Here is a 17,815-nt window from a genome sequence, read left to right on the forward strand (position 1 = left end):
TTTCAATAATCGTTTGTCACTGAAAAAAACCATGTTAACAACACAACAACACCGGAAGTAACATCAGAGGTCGGGACGCTGATTGTGCTTCCACAATATATTATATCTGTAGTTAGGTTGCATAATACGATAGCAAAATGATCGACGTCAACGTACATACACGTTGGTAAATGATACCAAAGCGGTAATGGAAACTGCTTTCACAACTAAAACTGAGATACTAACCAAAAACACAAGAAATTTGAGTACTTGAAATTGCATAAGTATCATACTGCTCGCAGGTTTACATATTTTCAAATCCAGCGCCATGACGGAAGGCTCCCATTGGGCGGCTCATCGACCACTCATCGACTGGGGCGCAAAATTGGCGGGAATCTCTACTATAAATACTCCGAACCTCCACCGTTCAACATCATATCACTTTTAGAGTTCTAGCAAGTCCTCGATCCGTGAAAGATGGCACGTACGAAGCAAACCGCCCGTAAATCCACCGGAGGAAAGGCCCCTCGCAAGCAGCTGGCCACCAAAGCCGCCCGCAAGAGCGCACCCGCCACCGGAGGAGTCAAGAAACCTCACCGTTACAGGCCCGGTACCGTCGCTCTCCGTGAGATCCGTCGTTACCAGAAGAGCACTGAGCTTCTGATCCGCAAGCTGCCTTTCCAGCGTCTTGTCCGTGAAATCGCTCAGGATTTCAAGACTGATCTCCGTTTCCAGAGCTCCGCTGTCCTCGCCCTGCAGGAGGCTAGCGAAGCCTACCTCGTAGGTCTCTTCGAAGACACCAACTTGTGCGCCATCCACGCCAAGCGTGTCACCATCATGCCCAAGGACATCCAGCTGGCTCGCCGCATCCGTGGAGAACGTGCTTAAGCGCATTCATAGATCCTGCACTCTTTTAAAACGGCCCTTTTCAGGGCCACCAAATCTCTGAGCATATCCGGTGCGGCACATCATCTGACCAAGTCGTGGCAGAGGGAAATGGATTAATGGAAAAATCCATAAACTTTACAAAGTACCAACTGCGACTCAAGGTACCACGGAGGCAGCCGGACCTTCTCCATGGAATAATAGCTATGCCTTCTCTCGGCTTAATAATTACACGGGGCCTCGTGGCGGAACGAAATTTTAAACTCACGTTTTGAGGTTTGGGCGTTGGATTTTCTACTTGATGATGTTTCACAGAATATTTTCAAGAGTAGTATGAGAGAAATTATACATGGTTGTTACTGTAGTGATTACTGATGTGATACTGCGTTAATTAGTGATAAAAAGAAGTATCAAAATTACTTTTTTTTTTTTACCCATACCAAGATGTACAGTTGATTATGAGGATGAGCCCCGCCAAGTTCAAAAACACTCTCAGATATTGGTTAAGCTCCTTCTCAAAGTGCTTGCTGAACTTTAGGCACTCTAATTATGTCAAATTGCACAGAAAAGTCTTGCGAGAAGCGAAAAGGAAGTATACTGAAAAAATCATAGAAAATAGTGATAACCCTCAATAAGACAACGTGGAGATTAGTCAACTCTATATGATACGATAGGTAAATCCAATGACAATAAAATCAACGAGATACTAATAGATGGACTACCCGTAACAGACAACGAAATCTTAGCCCAGAAATTCAATGAATACTTTACCTCCGAAGTCCCCAAATTACTTGAGGAAACGTTCGAAAACAATGAGCCTCGGATAAATCAACCAAAACTATCTGAAAAACAAATACAGCGCCCTTCCAGTATTAATAAAGTGTCCTTTTCAAGTATTGAAACAATAATTAAAGAATTAAAAACTAGTACCTAGATCAACAACCCATTCCAAAACTCTGGCATTTTATCAAACAAGTGAATGGTGAAATCAGGAAACCGCTCACAAAGATTTTTTATTTACTTGTAAATTCATCCACTTATCGGAATGAACTTAAAAAGTCGACAGTCGTCTCCTTAGGCACATAAAAAAGATCCAAAATACCTAACGGCAAATGACAGACCCATATTGCTCTCAATAAATCCAATTAATAAAATCTTTGAGAAAGTAACAGCTCCTAAGATTCTTTATCAAGAATCAGTTATTTCACAGTAACCGGCATGGATTTATCCCAGGCAAGAGCACCCATACTGCAATCCAAGAAAAACTGAGAATATTACGTCATCAGAGCTATAAAAATAAATTGATTGCGGTCACATTGTACTGCGATCTCAGTGCTGCGTTTGACATAGTAAATCATGAATTAATATTATTATATAAACTAAAACACCATGGATTCAACGAATCAACCCTCAAACTAATGTTTTCCTACTTACAACATAGACTTCAGGCCCTTCTTCCAAACAGTGAATGGATAAAATCCCTCTATAAGGCCATCGAAGTCGGAGCACCCCAAGGCTCACTCCTAATTCCTCTCCTACGCATTCCTCATCTACAGAAATGATATCATCGATGCACTACCCAAAGAACTCGGCATCACAATACTATTTGCAGGCGATGTTTCAATAATAGTCTCGCAGGGTCAGATATCAATGAAATTTTCTTTAAACTCAGGTGATATAATTTTTCAAAAGCTTACCGATTGGTTCTTTAACAGTTTCATGATTTCCAATTTTAATAAAACATGTCCTATGATATTCAACGGCCCAAAATCTAGATTTAATCAAAGTACAATTATGACTCATAATATTAGCCTGAACATAGTTGACTCCCAAAAATTCCTAGGAATTTTCTTCGATGAAGACTTAAGTAAAATTCAACACACAACTATCAGCAATTTCGGAAAATCCCCACTCAATTATTCTCAAATTGAGAATTCTCAGAGACTCTCTCTCTCTTTACTAAATCTTTACTAAATCTCTACCGTTCCCTATTTCTTTCCTTAGTCAGTTATTCAATCCTATATTTCATCAGTAAAACTTATATTGAAACAATTTTCATAATTGAAAAAAAAAAAAAAAAAAAAAAAAAAAAGTACTCGAGACAATACTCAATCTTCCGAAAGATGCCTCTTGTAAAAAGTTATTTGTCAATAGGAAACTTCATACAATCCCTTCATTATATATCTTTCATACCTGTTTATATGAATTTACCTACCTACAGTTTTAATCTTAAGCCATTACCGGGAACAACTTTTAAATTTAAAATGGGAACTCTCTTTGCCTGATACTGCGTAGAAGTCATACCGAAAATACATGATATCCTTCCAAAAAAACAAAAATATGATTTTCGTACAAAATTTCGGCCCAATCCAAAAAAAGTCACTAATTACCAAAACCAAAAAAAAAAAAAAAAAAAAAAAAAAAAAAAAAAAAAAAAAATCAGGCACCCAAAAAATATGATGGTAGTACCGTTTGGATTCATCATTTAAAAGGAAATGATATAAATAAAAATGGTCCAATTTCCTCTTTCATGATATACTATACACCCCAACGTTTTTCACCAAAAAATCGTCATAAAATTGAGAAAAAATTCGGAGAAAGAAAAGGAATGGCCGGCACGTACAAAAAATGGTGGAAAAATATGGAACGGCTTCCGTAACCCTAAAAAAAAAAAAAAAAAAAAAATTCCAAAAAAATAAAGTACACCTATTTCTTTTCTCGAGAAAAAAAATAAAAAAAAATAAAAAATAAAAAAAATAAAAAAATAAAAAAAATAAAAAAAAAATAAAAAAAAAATAAAAAAATAAAAAAAAATAAAAAATAAAAAAAATAAAGAAATAAAAAAAATAAAAAAAAATAAAAAATAAAAAAAATAAAAAAATAAAAAAAAATAAAAAAATAAAAAAAAATATAAAAATAAAAAAAATAAAAAAATAAAAAAAATAAAAAATATAAAAAAAATACAAAAATTAAAAAAAAAATAACAAAAAATAAAAAAAATAAAAAAAATAAAAAAAAAAAGAAATAAGAAAATAATAAAAAAATTAAATAAAAAAAATAAAAAAATAAAATAAAATAAAATAAAAAATATCTTAGGACTAGGTCGAATAACGGCTGGTGTTGCTGGGGGACTCCAGCGGCCGATACGTGTTGCCGATACCCGTTGATTCGGACTGATGAGTGTTGAAAACCGATGCGCGGCAACCCGGGCATATTCAAATATTTCCCGCGCAATTCCAACTGAACCTGCTCAAAAAAATAAATAAGAAAAAATAAAAAAAATAAAAAAAAAAAATAAAAAAAAATACATAAAAAAATTAAATAAAAAAAAATAAACAAATAAAATAAAATAAAACATATCTTAGGACTAGGTCGAATAACGGCTGGTGTTGCTAGGGGACTCCAGCGCCCGATACCGCCCGCACCGAAGAAATCTTGAGTTGCAGGAAACCCAGGAAACCCGGACCCTACTTCCTTTATTCTTCGAGTGTGCAACAGATATAAGAAAATTAATAGAAACGAGCATGGTGATACGTCCCAATAATACTGCCGGAGTGCGATTATTAATCCACGTCGGGTCGATACTAGACCAGTATAAACAGAGACGTATACAAATATATTATTGCTACAGTGGACTCTCGATAATTCGAACCTCGATAATTCGAAAACCTCGTTAATTCGAAGGAAAGTCTGTTTCCCTTGATAATTTCTCGATAATTCGAAAAAAAATCAATGTATTTTTCTCCCCTCGTTATTTCGAAATTTTTAAGCTGGCGCGACCCTCTTTAAGTCGAAATTGAAAATTCTCTCTGCAATTCGAAGTGTGGGAAGTAAATATGGGCCTCCCTCTATAATTCGAAATAAGACGATACATTCCCTCTACAATTCGAAGTAAACTGTTGTCTAAAAGAGCTTGGCCTTTGACCTAAAGACCTTTTGGCGTAAATCCGTCCATTTGCCCCTCTATAATTCGAATTCAGATGGCGCCTTCCCTCTATAATTCGAACCTCTCTAATTCGAAATTTTTCCACATGGAATCTCTTTAATTCGAACTCTCTTTATTTCGAAACCTCGCTAATTCGAAGAAAAATCCGATTCCCTTCACTTCAATTTCGAATTGTCGAGAGTCCACTATATATTCATTCAGGGTTTAAATCACTAAAACTGATCATTTCACGTGAAACTTCATCAAATTCTTGCTGTTTCCCTCAGGCTACGGGCTACGCGCGTAGCTGCGCTTGCGCACCGCGCTCAGTCCCTCTGGCTCGAGAACCTAACCGTTCGACGTTCAGTTGTCGACTGGTAATGCGAAGAGGGTAAGAGCCGCACAGCACTCCTCTGATTGGCCCATCTACCCTCGTACACGTCACAATAGTTCCAACGAGGTCCCGCGCGCGGCATCGTTTTTGAAAGCGTAGCAAGGCCCCTCCACTCCTTTTGAATTTACCGCGACCCCGCGGCTACATTGTTACCGTTCATTGGTTCATTTTCGCGGGAAGTGGAAAGCGGTTCGGCCAATCGCAACGCTTCACTTCGGTCGAGCGACTGTATAAAAACGGTACGCACACACCTTCGGCTATCATTCTTTCTCGTGAGATCGAAGTAGCGCAATCATGACTGGTCGTGGTAAAGGAGGTAAAGGACTCGGAAAAGGAGGAGCCAAGCGTCACCGTAAGGTGCTCCGCGATAACATCCAGGGAATAACCAAGCCCGCCATCCGTCGTCTGGCCCGCCGAGGTGGAGTCAAGCGTATCTCTGGACTCATCTACGAAGAAACCCGCGGAGTTCTGAAGGTCTTCCTCGAGAACGTTATCCGTGATGCCGTCACCTACACCGAGCACGCCAAGAGGAAGACTGTCACCGCTATGGATGTCGTCTACGCCTTGAAGCGTCAAGGACGTACCCTCTACGGTTTCGGAGGTTAAGCAGCTTGCCACAATCACCGCACAACCATCTCTTTAAAACGGCCCTTTTCAGGGCCACCAAATGTACGAGCACCACACCAGGTCATTCCAGGCACGCGTTGTGTACGGCCATGAAATTCCGTCTTATACCTATACCGGAATCCCACGCTGAAAATGGCTGTCGACAATCACCGCTCGACGGCTGTAATTTCGCTTATTCGAGTTGTTTTCGTCCAGATTTGTATCAAATCTATTCGAATAGTTCCGAACAAATCTCACAATATCCGATGGCCACTAAGCCTCGTTTTTTTGCCCGATGTTATAAACAAACAATCTAGGAACAAACGAATAAACAAACTAGGACGCTTCGGGCCAATTACATGCCCATTCTCAACTGGAACATAAGCTAACAAGAAAATGAGCAAGCAACTGCTCAAAGTAGGAATTAGTGCAAACTCGCATGCATGCTGTTGCATGCTCATCTTCTTGTTTGCACTAATTGGCCCGAAACGTCCTGGTTTGTTTATTCGATCTCCTTAGCCTTGTAAACCCATCTGGTTTGTATTAAATGTGTTTTTATTGTTGTTTGCATTCGGGCTATATTGTGTTTCATCCCTCTTTTTCATGTCCCATGTTAGTCAGTCTGTCAGTCAGCCAGCCAGTCAAGTCAAGTCAAGTCAGTCGAGCAGAGTATAGAGGGTGCGGAGGACCTGAAACACAAGTTTGACGTAAGAGCAAGAAGTTGCCTACGTTGGCGCGAGAGTGCGCGGCGAACGGATTTCCGCGCAGATTGGACGAGCGAGAGTTGCGGAGGGATGATGCATGAGAAATCGCCTATGTGGAGGTGCTCCGGCAGCAACAAACGCGCCGCCAGTTACGGGAAAACAATAGAGTAGTAGATTAGTTGCGTACGTTGCAACAAGCTGAGCGCCTGTTTTAGCACCGAGTCGGGCCTCTAACCTTCTATACGCTCTGTAGTTAAGTCAGTCCAGTCAGTCAGTCAGTCAGTCAGTCAGTCAGTCAGTAAATTTAATGGGACGATCAGCAGTTATGGCTATTTTATGAAAGTCGAGTCCAGCCTGCCAAGTTCAGGTCAGTTAGTGAAGTCAGTTCAGTCAGTCAAGTCAGTCAGTTTAATGAGACGGTCAGCAGCAAAGAGATCAGATTTCTTTAGTTCATGCTTTTTTTTCGAAGCTAAATTGCTGATAGTGAAATTGAGCGCCATTAAGAGGTTTCACCCCGTTTGTGAGGGACCGTCGCATTCATCCGTTCGTTCGTTCGTTCGTTCGTTCGTTCGTTCGTTCGTTCGTTCGTTCGTTTGTTCGTTCGTTCGAAAAATGTAAATTTTAATTACAACGTCTAAAGCCTGCCGGCAAACAGTGCCATTTGAGAGGCATAAGAAGCTTTCACTGAAAAAACTACAGATATCTAACAAGAAAGCACAACTAGAAGCAAATCATGCCTCATATGAGTATGTAATGACATACTTAAGAAGTAACAGTGAAACTCCCTACATAAACTAGGGGAAACCGGGACTATGTTGATCACATTTTTTGCAAACTTGTGTCCGAAGAAACAGAAGGATTGAATGCTCTAATCCTTGAGCATACAGTGTAGAATTAAAATCAACCAAAAATATTGTACAAAATAGTTTAATTTTGTGAATTTCATGCGTTTTTTAAGAAAAAATCCATTTGGTCAACATAGTTGACTTAGTCCTATGTTGATCAACCCCGGGGTTAAGTGAGCCACCTGTAAGGAGGCTATGTGAACCTTCTTCAGTTGATTGCAATTGCACTTAAAAGAGCTTAAAACTCAATACCTTTGGAGCTGAAAATTTTAAAATAATTTTTTTTTTTTTTTTTTTTTTTTTTTTTTTTTTTAAAGAACAGTATCAAATCTAATAAGTGAGTGGGTACGAAAGGATACTTAAAAAAGAAGAAGAAGATCTACTGCTCCACTAAATAAGACCATTTTAAACTTATAGAAAATGATTTTGAATCCATACGCGAAAAAAAATGTAAAAAGTATGTTTTCTTAGTAGGTCAACATAGCCCCAGAAAAATGGTCCACATAGCCCCGATTGAGGTTACCTCGAATCGAAGTCATCCAACTAAGAAACAAGGGGTCAAAAACCATAAATCCATACACTAAAATGAAAGGAAAGGGGGTCTCCTTCAAATAGGAACAAAGAAAAATGAAATATAAAAGAAATACTCTGCACCACAGCAAAAAAAATTCAAAATTAAAAAAATCGCATTTTCGGGCGATTTTCGAAGATAAAGAAGAATGTTATAGCACAGAGCATAACTGAGGGGGACACCATCGATGTTGATGTTTTAAACTGTTAGTCTACATCGCTGCCAACCTTCTTTCTCATCAAACATCAAATTTACCTTTTTCCCTACAAAATTCCCACGATGGTTATCATAGCCCCGTGGCCAACATAGCTAGCCCCGGTCTCCCCTATTATGTAGCAATATTAATCCTTTCATCCGTCGTTCTAAAACTTTCCTTTTTATTTATTTCATTAAATCTTCGTATCTCTCTACTTACTAATGTATATATTTGTGATGTTCTTTCGAGTTCTTTCTTCTTCTAACGAAACGTTTCGTGATGGTAATGTACACGATGGAATTGGTAAGTAGCTGGAAACTACAAAAACCCTCAAAAACATTTTCGGGCAAAAAATCCGGTCGAGGAAATTGACGTGTTACATCTTATTAACCAAAAACATTCCCTTTCACCCCTCCAAGAAGGTTGATAAAACTAAGTAAGTAACTATGAGATGACAAAAACCTCTCTTAAATTCTCAGGGTCCACCAAGGCCACATATGTCCAAAAACTTACTCCTTATGGTTTAAAAAAAAGAAACAAAAAATAATCCCTCAACAATAAGAAAATTTTAAAAAAACCGATTTTGTGGTTCACAGATATGTACGTAAATCCTTCGAATGAACTTGAAATCAAAAAATCGGTCGAGAAAATTTAAATGAATTTTCTCCTTCAATTATGAGTTCCGCAACAAGCACGACTCGCTTGAAGCTTTCCATACACGAGCCGCAAGAAACTAATTTCTTCTTTCTTACCTACTGAATGTGAGGAGAGCGGGAACATTTACTTTTTCCTTCATTTATACAGGATGCAACAAGCATGACTCTTGCGTTTGCAGAAACCCTTTCATTAAGGAGATCGCGAGAGCCTTTACCGCGTTCATTTCCAAAAGGGATTACTCCAGAATTTCACATTTTAATAATTTAAACGATTCATCTGTTCTTCTCTTCTCTCCTTCTGTCCATTGACAGAAATACAAAATTTTTCCGACTCACTGACGCGACCGGCTCGATGCTCTCAGTGAAACGGTGCCTTTTTATCCCTGACGCCAGCTTCAGTTTTACCAGTGGACCCATTTTACCACATAGGTACATTTCAGACTCTTTCGATTAACTTCGCTGAATCTAAATCATGGTTGCTTTTACTGTAAGCTTACCATATGATTTGGATGATGAGAAGGCTAAAAGTTTTCGTTTACTTTTCCTTTTTTTCATTTTCACGAAATGGGTCCCATTTGACAAGAGGAGTTATTTAAAAAAATTGAATTAAGTTTCGATATAAGAAAACTCACACCCATGCTGTGATTTAAGTGTTATTCTTTTTTTTTTTTTTTTTTTTTTTTTTTTTTTTTTATATACTTTAGAGGTAATCCACACTTGTTTACGCATCGAGCCGGTCGCGTCAGTGAGTCGGAAAAATTTTGTATTTCTGTCAATGGACAGAAGGAGAGAAGAGAAGAACAGATGAATCGTTTAAATTATTAAAATGTGAAATTCTGGAGTAATCCCTTTTGGAAATGAACGCGGTAAAGGCTCTCGCGATCTCCTTAATGAAAGGGTTTCTGCAAACGCAAGAGTCATGCTTGTTGCATCCTGTATAAATGAAGGAAAAAGTAAATGTTCCCGCTCTCCTCACATTCAGTAGGTAAGAAAGAAGAAATTAGTTTCTTGCGGCTCGTGTATGGAAAGCTTCAAGCGAGTCGTGCTTGTTGCGGAACTCATAATTGAAGGAGAAAATTCATTTAAATTTTCTCGACCGATTTTTTGATTTCAAGTTCATTCGAAGGATTTACGTACATATCTGTGAACCACAAAATCGGTTTTTTTTAAAATTTTCTTATTGTTGAGGGATTATTTTTTGTTTCTTTTTTTTAAACCATAAGGAGTAAGTTTTTGGACATATGTGGCCTTGGTGGACCCTGAGAATTTAAGAGAGGTTTTTGTCATCTCATAGTTACTTACTTAGTTTTATCAACCTTCTTGGAGGGGTGAAAGGGAATGTTTTTGGTTAATAAGATGTAACACGTCAATTTCCTCGACCGGATTTTTTGCCCGAAAATGTTTTTGAGGGTTTTTGTAGTTTATATCAGCTCGTTTTTGAATGGAGAAAGGTGTGGCCATAAAATATTAAGTAGGTACTATTGGCTATTTGAAAATCCTGAATGAATGGAAAGTAAACAACAACATCTGCTAAAGCACTAACACATTCAGCGGAAATTTTAATAGCACCCACTGACTTGTGATCAGTCTGGAAATAGGTAGTTGAAAGTAGTGGGGCTACCTAAGGTAGTCAAATGTATCTGTACCTATTGGAAAGGCTCACAGGAAAAGGGTGACAGGGGAGGGGGAGGGGTTAAATAGCTATAGAGTTGTCATTTACCTGCGTGAGAAAATTAATGGAAAAAGAGTATAACTTATTGTCATAGGCATTACACTGTAAGCTTATTCCAAGTTATAAAATAATTTTGCTCATTTGTTTCAACTACGCACATCATCCCTCTTAAGCGCACCTATGTTTGTATTAATGCTAGCGGCAAGTTTTTCGATACTGAATTTCATCACTCAGCAACCTATCAGATGATTATGGAAATTCATGAGAGCGTTGCCTTATAAATCATAGGTACTCCGTATGGAATGATGAATTATTCATGAAACAACCAGTGAATGAAGTAGTAGAGCACAAATTTTACCAAAATGAGGCTATTTGGTGTGGCATGACTTTAAACTAGCTAGGTATTTTCATGACTTTTGGGATTATTATTCTTTAGAGCATCCAAACATCCAAACTTTGTTCCTACAAACTCTAGGTGCACCATACTCTAAGGAGCATTGTAAAAGAAAAATTGTCGATGATTGCAATGAAATGAGAAATATTTTCATCTCCCCCGAATACTTAATTTCTCTTTGAAAATTTGGCAACAGGCATACTTATCGCATAAGATGATCTTCCTAACTTGAGGGTGCCAGCAGCCTGATTGTTGAAAATTTGTGTTTGAAAGGTAGACACAGATGACATTGGTTAAAAGGTGGAGCGTTATTGATCAACTATGTCTTATCGCAGCTTTATTGTGCCTTTGTCTGGTGGAATGGACAACATACTGTCAGAAACTTAAGAGATGCCTTTAGCTTGTCTAGGGTTCCACCCATCAGAGGTACGACAAAACAGCGACAAGACATAGCGCCGACCAATCACGTACTGCCTTTTGACCTATGTCATCTATGTCTACCCGAGAAACACACAATTTCGACAATCAGGCTGCAGGTTCTGACAATGAATACCTATTAAGAGAATTTCTCACTGACCTTATTAAGTATCGGCCATTGCAAAAAAATACCTGCGCATGCAATGAAATAGCTTACCTTTCTCTTGGATTAATTTCGAATAATATCGCTTCACCATAAAATTTGTCAAATCATATACTTGCCCACATAGGTAGTGCCTTAAGTTATTTTAAAAAATGCAAAAGCCACGGAGAAAGTATTTGGTCGTAATACAGGCATTTTAAGGATAAAATATTGAAAAATTTACCTCTTAGTTTCCTTGAGTTTTCAAGGTTCACTGACAGACATCAACCGAAACGGCAATCTCTTGATAAGAGCATTTAGTTAATATATGTAAGGTGATATGCGAGCTTTCCATTTCTTCTCATAAATGATACCAATTGATCTAATCACATTCAGCCTTGGACGATTAGCGGTGCAGAAACTAGGTAGGTCAATACTGAACTCCGCACACCTGATATTTTACGTGCACTGTTTCACTGGAGTAATTACATGCTGGGAGCTGAGCTTAGAAAGCACTCGCTAGGTCAAAATGGAATAATACTTCAGTAACACATCTATCTAGCAATAAGTATAAATAGCAATAAGTGGGTGCAAACATAACCTTATGACTCGATGTAAACAAACACTCAATACGTGAATGACACAGAGCGTGCACAGAGGCTCCCTCTAGCAAACTGGTCCTCATTTAAAACAGAGAACTGAGATTAAATATCCATTAAAAGGGTGGAGATTATCCCCTTACATAAGCAGCAAGAAAGAGGGGCGGCGATTTAAACAAAGCTTTCCATTCCGATTTAGGTGGGTATATCCTCTCACTTACTGGGGCTGATGCGATCAGGCAAGGCTCATAGACAAAGTAAGGATCATGAAGACATACTTCTGGCTGGATAAAAAGATAATTGTTAATATAATTGTACTCAGCCTTGATTGACACAATCGCACTTATTCCAGTGGAACTGGGTAGGAACTGGCACCTACGTATATTACTACTGTAGTCCTCTTGACAGATAAGCAATTTATTCTGTTACGCTTTTGTATGGAGGAAGAATGGGCGCACCCATTTCACACGGTAATCGATGCAAGAAAATGAAGCCTTCATTGTGTTTTCATCATCAACTTATGAAATTATGAGAATAATACGAGTACATACCTTTCATTAAAGACCTTGTTACTATTGTTGGGCAAAATGATGTTTCTAACAACTCCTGACGCAAAATCAAAGAGACTCGGAAGAAACCAATTTGAGCAAATGCTCACAGTCAAAGATCTTTGATTGTGTGACATTAAGTTGATCTATGATTGAACTGTTCCGAAAAGGGATGGAATTGTGCCTCACATACTCAGGTTCGCAAGCCACGCGTAACAAGAACGGTAGAAGAGATAGGAGGATTCCAAGATAAATCATGAAGGAAACATGTTCTTAATGTAAATAACATACACTTCAGAGAAACATAATCACTCCAGAGCACATAGGTTGATGGCAAGATGTAGAGCGAATAAATTTCGGTCGAAGTTCAGTGACAGTCGCATGTGAAGGCAGAGGCTCATATTCCAGTAATTTTTAGACTTTAGTCACGAGCATGCATTCTGTGATGTAAATGCTGCTTCCTCTTTAGAGTTTGGCACAATTTCGGTGTAATTTCGTTAACGTAATTTACCTGAATTACATCTATCGCTTAGGTCAGGTACTGACATAAACATGACGACATAACCTCACTTAAAAATTTGTCACATCATAAAATAAAGATATCACTTGAACATTTTAAGAGAAATTAAGGTATATCGGGCTCCAGTAGAACACGTGAGACGTAATAATAAGAGTACGTACATATAGTAGTTAGCATCTACGAAGAATTAAACTCTTATCCAAATTAGGTAAATCTATTCACAACTAGTACTAGTTAAAGAGGTTGGTAACGACCGACCAGAAATCACTTGAGATTTTTAAGAAACCAATGAAGTAGTGTATCGGGATAAAAGTGGGCGTAATAATATAAGTGTGTAATATTAGTTAGGATCTAAAATGAATTGAACTTTTAAATTAAATCTGTTCATTATTCACAAATAAATACAGTAGATGGAGGTTGATAACGACGACAGGAATTTCGTTCCCGAAACTCGGACGAACCTGAACAGAATGAACCAATGGCGTTGAACCATTATATTACTGGTTTTTTTCTAAATTCAAAAATTATAGCTAAAATTTTGAAGGATGTAAGCGGATGCTGGATTATCCGTGAGATAAAGCGCTTTTTTATGTGGCAAAATGAAATCCTCACATCTTCACGGAGTGCCCTTTATATAGGCTCCATTACGATCTGCGGCCGGGTAAGCGAGAAATCTGTTGTTAAAGATGGTCATGACGGGCAGTTTAGTCGTATTTTCCGTAATTTCTCTTTTAGAACACCAGGAATGTTAAAAAACTGTAAAAACCCGTGGACACGGTAACATGGCGATTCTTTAGGTACCCACTTTTATGGGTCTAAGGTTTACCGTTATCGCGGAGTTTGAGTGACTTTCTCAGGACCCTGGATTCTTGAAATTCAAATTTCCCGGCAAAGTAAAAAGTAAAATTTTCCTTGTTTTGGGTCATTAAGTGCTTATAAGTTTTTGAAAACTCAATGGATCTTAATGAAACCCTTAAACGCCATCCGGCTAACTTAGCTGCGTCCATAGACACCAAGATCGTTGGAATCCGTGCCGCCGTTTGCTCTGAATTCCATTCTAAATCGAATCAATTTTCAGATTAAGGGAGTTACCTGTGACTAAGAGTGTCGGCCACCCGTTTGTTATCGGGACTTTAGTAGGACGTCATTTTCCTCGACCGGGGGTGGCTACCGCCACTCTTGATGAGCGATGTATGCGCTATGCTCAGTTCCATTGCGGGGCGTTTGACATTGACTCTCCGTGGAGGTAGATGACCTCCATTAATTTGAGAAGTTCAAATTCCAGGCATTTCGGCTCCTCAAGGGTCGCTAATTATTCTGTTTTTAATTATCAAAATAAATGCAACGAGCAATGCCTCACTTTGCAGGACGAATGCAGCCTTACAGCAAGACAATAGGACTGGCATGGAGTACCTATTCTTGACGGCGCGTTTGAACGATTCTAATGTCGAATAATCGGGGATTTTCACCATTTTTTAGGAGTCTCTTATCAAAGAAGATACTGCATAACAAATACCCTTAGTGAAGACCATCTACTACCCCCAAAAACATCAATTTTGGGGAGGAAAACGGGTGCCTAGTCTCTTCACACAGGTTAGAGAACTCGATTCAGAGTGCGGACACACCAACTTCGAGGTCCGAAAAATCGGCGCTCTTCCACCGATTTTGATGAGGTCGGACTTTTTTTGAAAGCCAAATACGTCCAGAATTGAATTTGCACTAACCGTAACGCGGTGAATTCTCAAAAAACTTACAGAATCGTCAATTTATTCGAGAAACCCCAAGCGCATAACAAGGGATGACCAGAAAACCCAGTCCAGATTAATTATATTACCTCGCGACGGGACAGAAAAATTCGTTGAATCGGAAGACCAAACTATGTAGTTCATAGTTCAGAGGGGATCTCTCTTAATTATTGGTTAAAAATACAGCAATTTAGAGAAAAGAAAAGTGTCACGAACACGGAACGAAACAAATTAAAATGAACAGTGCAAATACTGCCGCTTTGTTCCTTTTGGCTCTTGCGCGAGGGATAAGAATATACTCCCCACCTCGCCACTCGTATCTTTCGTTTCTCTCAATTCGAACGCTACTCTCGCACCGCTCTCAACCATGTCTGACGCTCCAGTCGCTGCCGCTCCGGCAACCCCCAAGACTCCTAAGAAGAAGGCTGCAGCCAAGCCCAAGAAGCCCGCTGCTCACCCTCCCACCGCCACCATGGTCAACGAGGCCATCAAATCCCTGAAGGACAAGAAGGGATCCTCCCTCCAGGCCATCAAGAAATACATCGCCGCCACCTACAAGGTGGATGCCGACAAACTTGCACCTTTCATCCGCAAGTACGTCATCTCCGCCACCGGTTCTGGCAAGCTCATCCTCACCAAGGGTAAAGGCGCCGCCGGATCCTTCAAGCTCCCAGCCAAGGAAGAGAAGAAGAAGGTAGCCAAGAAACCCGCCAAGCCAAAGGCGGCAAAAGCCAAGAAACCAAAGGCAGCCAAGCCCAAAAAAGTCAAATCTCCGAAGAAGCCCAAGGCAGCCAAATCACCGAAGGCCAAGAAGGTCGCCAAGCCACCCACCAAGAAGCCGAAGGCACCGAAACCCAAGAAAGCTGCAGTCAAGAAAAGCCCAAAGAAAGCCGCACCCAAGAAGAAGTAAACATAACTCCACCACCCTTCTTCACAACGGCCCTTTTCAGGGCCACCAAACCGGAGCACATACTCTCTCTCACTTTCATCTACGCTTAGAGCCTTCTATCATAGTGTACCATAGTTGTAGCATACTGCACTATTTTTGAAACTTCATCGGCACAATGAACACTAATTTTTTGTTTAAATTGAACTTTTTTCGAAAACTTTCTTGAAAACCGATTTTATAGTTAGATGACTTACTTCCTTATTCAGTCACGTGAAGATGGGTGGCCTGCCCACCCGAAATGACCATTGTGCGTAAAGAATAATAAGAAAGTAAGTCATCTAACTATATAATCGGTTTTCAAAAAAAGTTCAATTTGAATAAAAAACTAGCCTTACATCATAACCACCACTATTACAGAAAATTCCGACTTTTATAATACACGCATCACGCTTAACTGAGTCTAATATCCGTGTTTGCACACGTTCAACTGAGAATCACCGATCCGGGGTCCAGGGATATTTTTAGTGTATTTTCCGAAGAAAATACACTATTGCATTCTCCCATGATGTCGGACCCAGACCTGAGACATTGTGAAGAGCACCGATCACGGGTCGTAGATCACGAAAATATACAGGGTGATCCAAAAGTCCCTTCCACCCCCTCTAACTTTTTACCTAATTGAGGTAAAGATTTGAAACTTGGGGGATATTCCTAGGTCAAAGGGAGCTACTTTTTGGCCCCCTAAAATTTTCAGGGGGGCCCCCTTGGGGGGGGGGGGGGGCAACGGCCCCCAACTTTGAATTTTCAAATGGGAAGACCCCCTTTTTGATAGCTTGTTCGAAAGAGCATAAAAAAAGAAAACTTTTCGCGCAAACCCGAAGTCAATATCTCAAACCGTTTCAAAATGGCGGCCGGTCAAAGTTCAAAATGGCCGAAAATTCACACCGGTTATTTGTCGATGGATTTGCGCGAAAATCGGTATGTAGGGGTATTTTGGCACGAGAAAAACGAATTTGACGTTAGATTTTCAAAAAAACCGAAATTTCCAAAATGGCCGCGGGTTAAAGTTCAAAATGACAAAAAATTGATTTTTTTAGAAATGTAAGTTCAAATTTGTTTATCTTATGCCAAAATACTCTCAAATTCCAAGTTTTAGGCAAATCCATCAGCAAAAAACTGAGGTGACAATTTTCGGCCATTTTAAATTTCAACCGGTGGCCATTTTGGAAGTTTTGGTTTTTTTGAAAATCTAACGTCAAATTCGTTTTTCTCGTGTCAAAATACCCCTACATACCGATTTTCGCGCAAATCCATCGACAAATAACCGGTGTGAATTTTCGGCCATTTTGAACTTTAACCGGCCGCCATTTTGAAACGGTTTGAGATATCGACTTCGGGTTTGCGCGAAAAGTTTTCTTTTTTTATGCTCTTTCGAACGAGCTATCACAAAGGGGGTCTTCCCATTTGAAAATTAAAAGTTGGCCCCCTGAAAATTTTAGGGGGGCCAAAAAGTAGCTCCCTTTGACCCAGGAATATCTCCCAAGTTTCAAATCTTTACCTCAATTAGGTAAAAAGTTAGAGGGGGTGGAAAGGGACTTTTGGATCACCCTGTATGCCATTCAAATTCATGTATATATATATATATATATATGTATGTATATATGTATGTAAATAGCCTAGAAGCTGATCGTCGTTAACTAAAACTAACTAACTAACTATATGTATGTATGTATGTATGTATTTCCGCCTTTTGAAGATTTTCCGATTTTTGAGTGGTTATATCTTCCTTACGTTGAAAGATATTTTGACCATTTTTTTTGCATTTAGTAGAGACTCATTAGAACTACTATTCTGCGAAAGAAAATTGAAATTTGAGGCAATAGATCTTGAGGGTGGGGCTAGAAAGTGGGGGGAGGTCAAATCTTGTCCACTCGATAACTCGAGCGAAAATGAATATTTTGAGCTGAAATTTTTATGGGTGGTAGTTCTTCTATAGGACTGGTTTGGTATTGAATTTGAGCCAAATCGGCCGAGCCGTTTAAAAATGGCGAGCTTTGAAAGTTTTAGGCGAGGGGTGCGCGGCATGAGGGGAGCCGGCCGGAGCAGGGCCGCACAGTGGGTCGGGGGA

General features: G+C 39.2%; 3 protein-coding genes across 3 annotated transcripts; all 3 read left to right on the forward strand.

Moving 5' to 3' along the window:
- Window positions 1-398: 398 nt before the first annotated feature.
- LOC109035144 (histone H3) lies at window positions 399-913 on the forward strand. The gene has a single exon (XM_019048657.2). It carries the CDS (start codon window positions 457-459, stop codon window positions 865-867), a length of 411 nt encoding a protein of 136 aa, XP_018904202.1. The 5' UTR covers window positions 399-456; the 3' UTR covers window positions 868-913.
- A 4,518-nt stretch (window positions 914-5,431) lies between these two features.
- On the forward strand, window positions 5,432-5,846 carry LOC140224586 (histone H4). The gene has a single exon (XM_072300366.1). It carries the CDS (start codon window positions 5,478-5,480, stop codon window positions 5,787-5,789), a length of 312 nt encoding a protein of 103 aa, XP_072156467.1. The 5' UTR covers window positions 5,432-5,477; the 3' UTR covers window positions 5,790-5,846.
- A 9,241-nt stretch (window positions 5,847-15,087) lies between these two features.
- On the forward strand, window positions 15,088-15,758 carry LOC109040148 (histone H1-like). Its single transcript, XM_019055961.2, has one exon. The coding sequence runs from the start codon at window positions 15,166-15,168 to the stop codon at window positions 15,706-15,708; it is 543 nt and encodes a 180-aa protein (XP_018911506.2). The 5' UTR covers window positions 15,088-15,165; the 3' UTR covers window positions 15,709-15,758.
- The last annotated feature ends 2,057 nt before the right edge of the window (window positions 15,759-17,815 follow it).

Source organism: Bemisia tabaci, chromosome 5, assembly GCF_918797505.1.
Source record: "Bemisia tabaci chromosome 5, PGI_BMITA_v3".
NCBI lineage: Eukaryota > Metazoa > Arthropoda > Insecta > Hemiptera > Aleyrodidae > Bemisia > Bemisia tabaci.

What these genes read in the sequence shown, in the direction of transcription:
- LOC109040148 (XM_019055961.2), top strand. Translation starts at nt 15,166, where the DNA reads ATGTCTGACGCTCCAGTCGCTGCCGCTCCGGCAACCCCCAAGACTCCT.
- LOC109035144 (XM_019048657.2), top strand. Translation starts at nt 457, where the DNA reads ATGGCACGTACGAAGCAAACCGCCCGTAAATCCACCGGAGGAAAGGCC.
- LOC140224586 (XM_072300366.1), top strand. Translation starts at nt 5,478, where the DNA reads ATGACTGGTCGTGGTAAAGGAGGTAAAGGACTCGGAAAAGGAGGAGCC.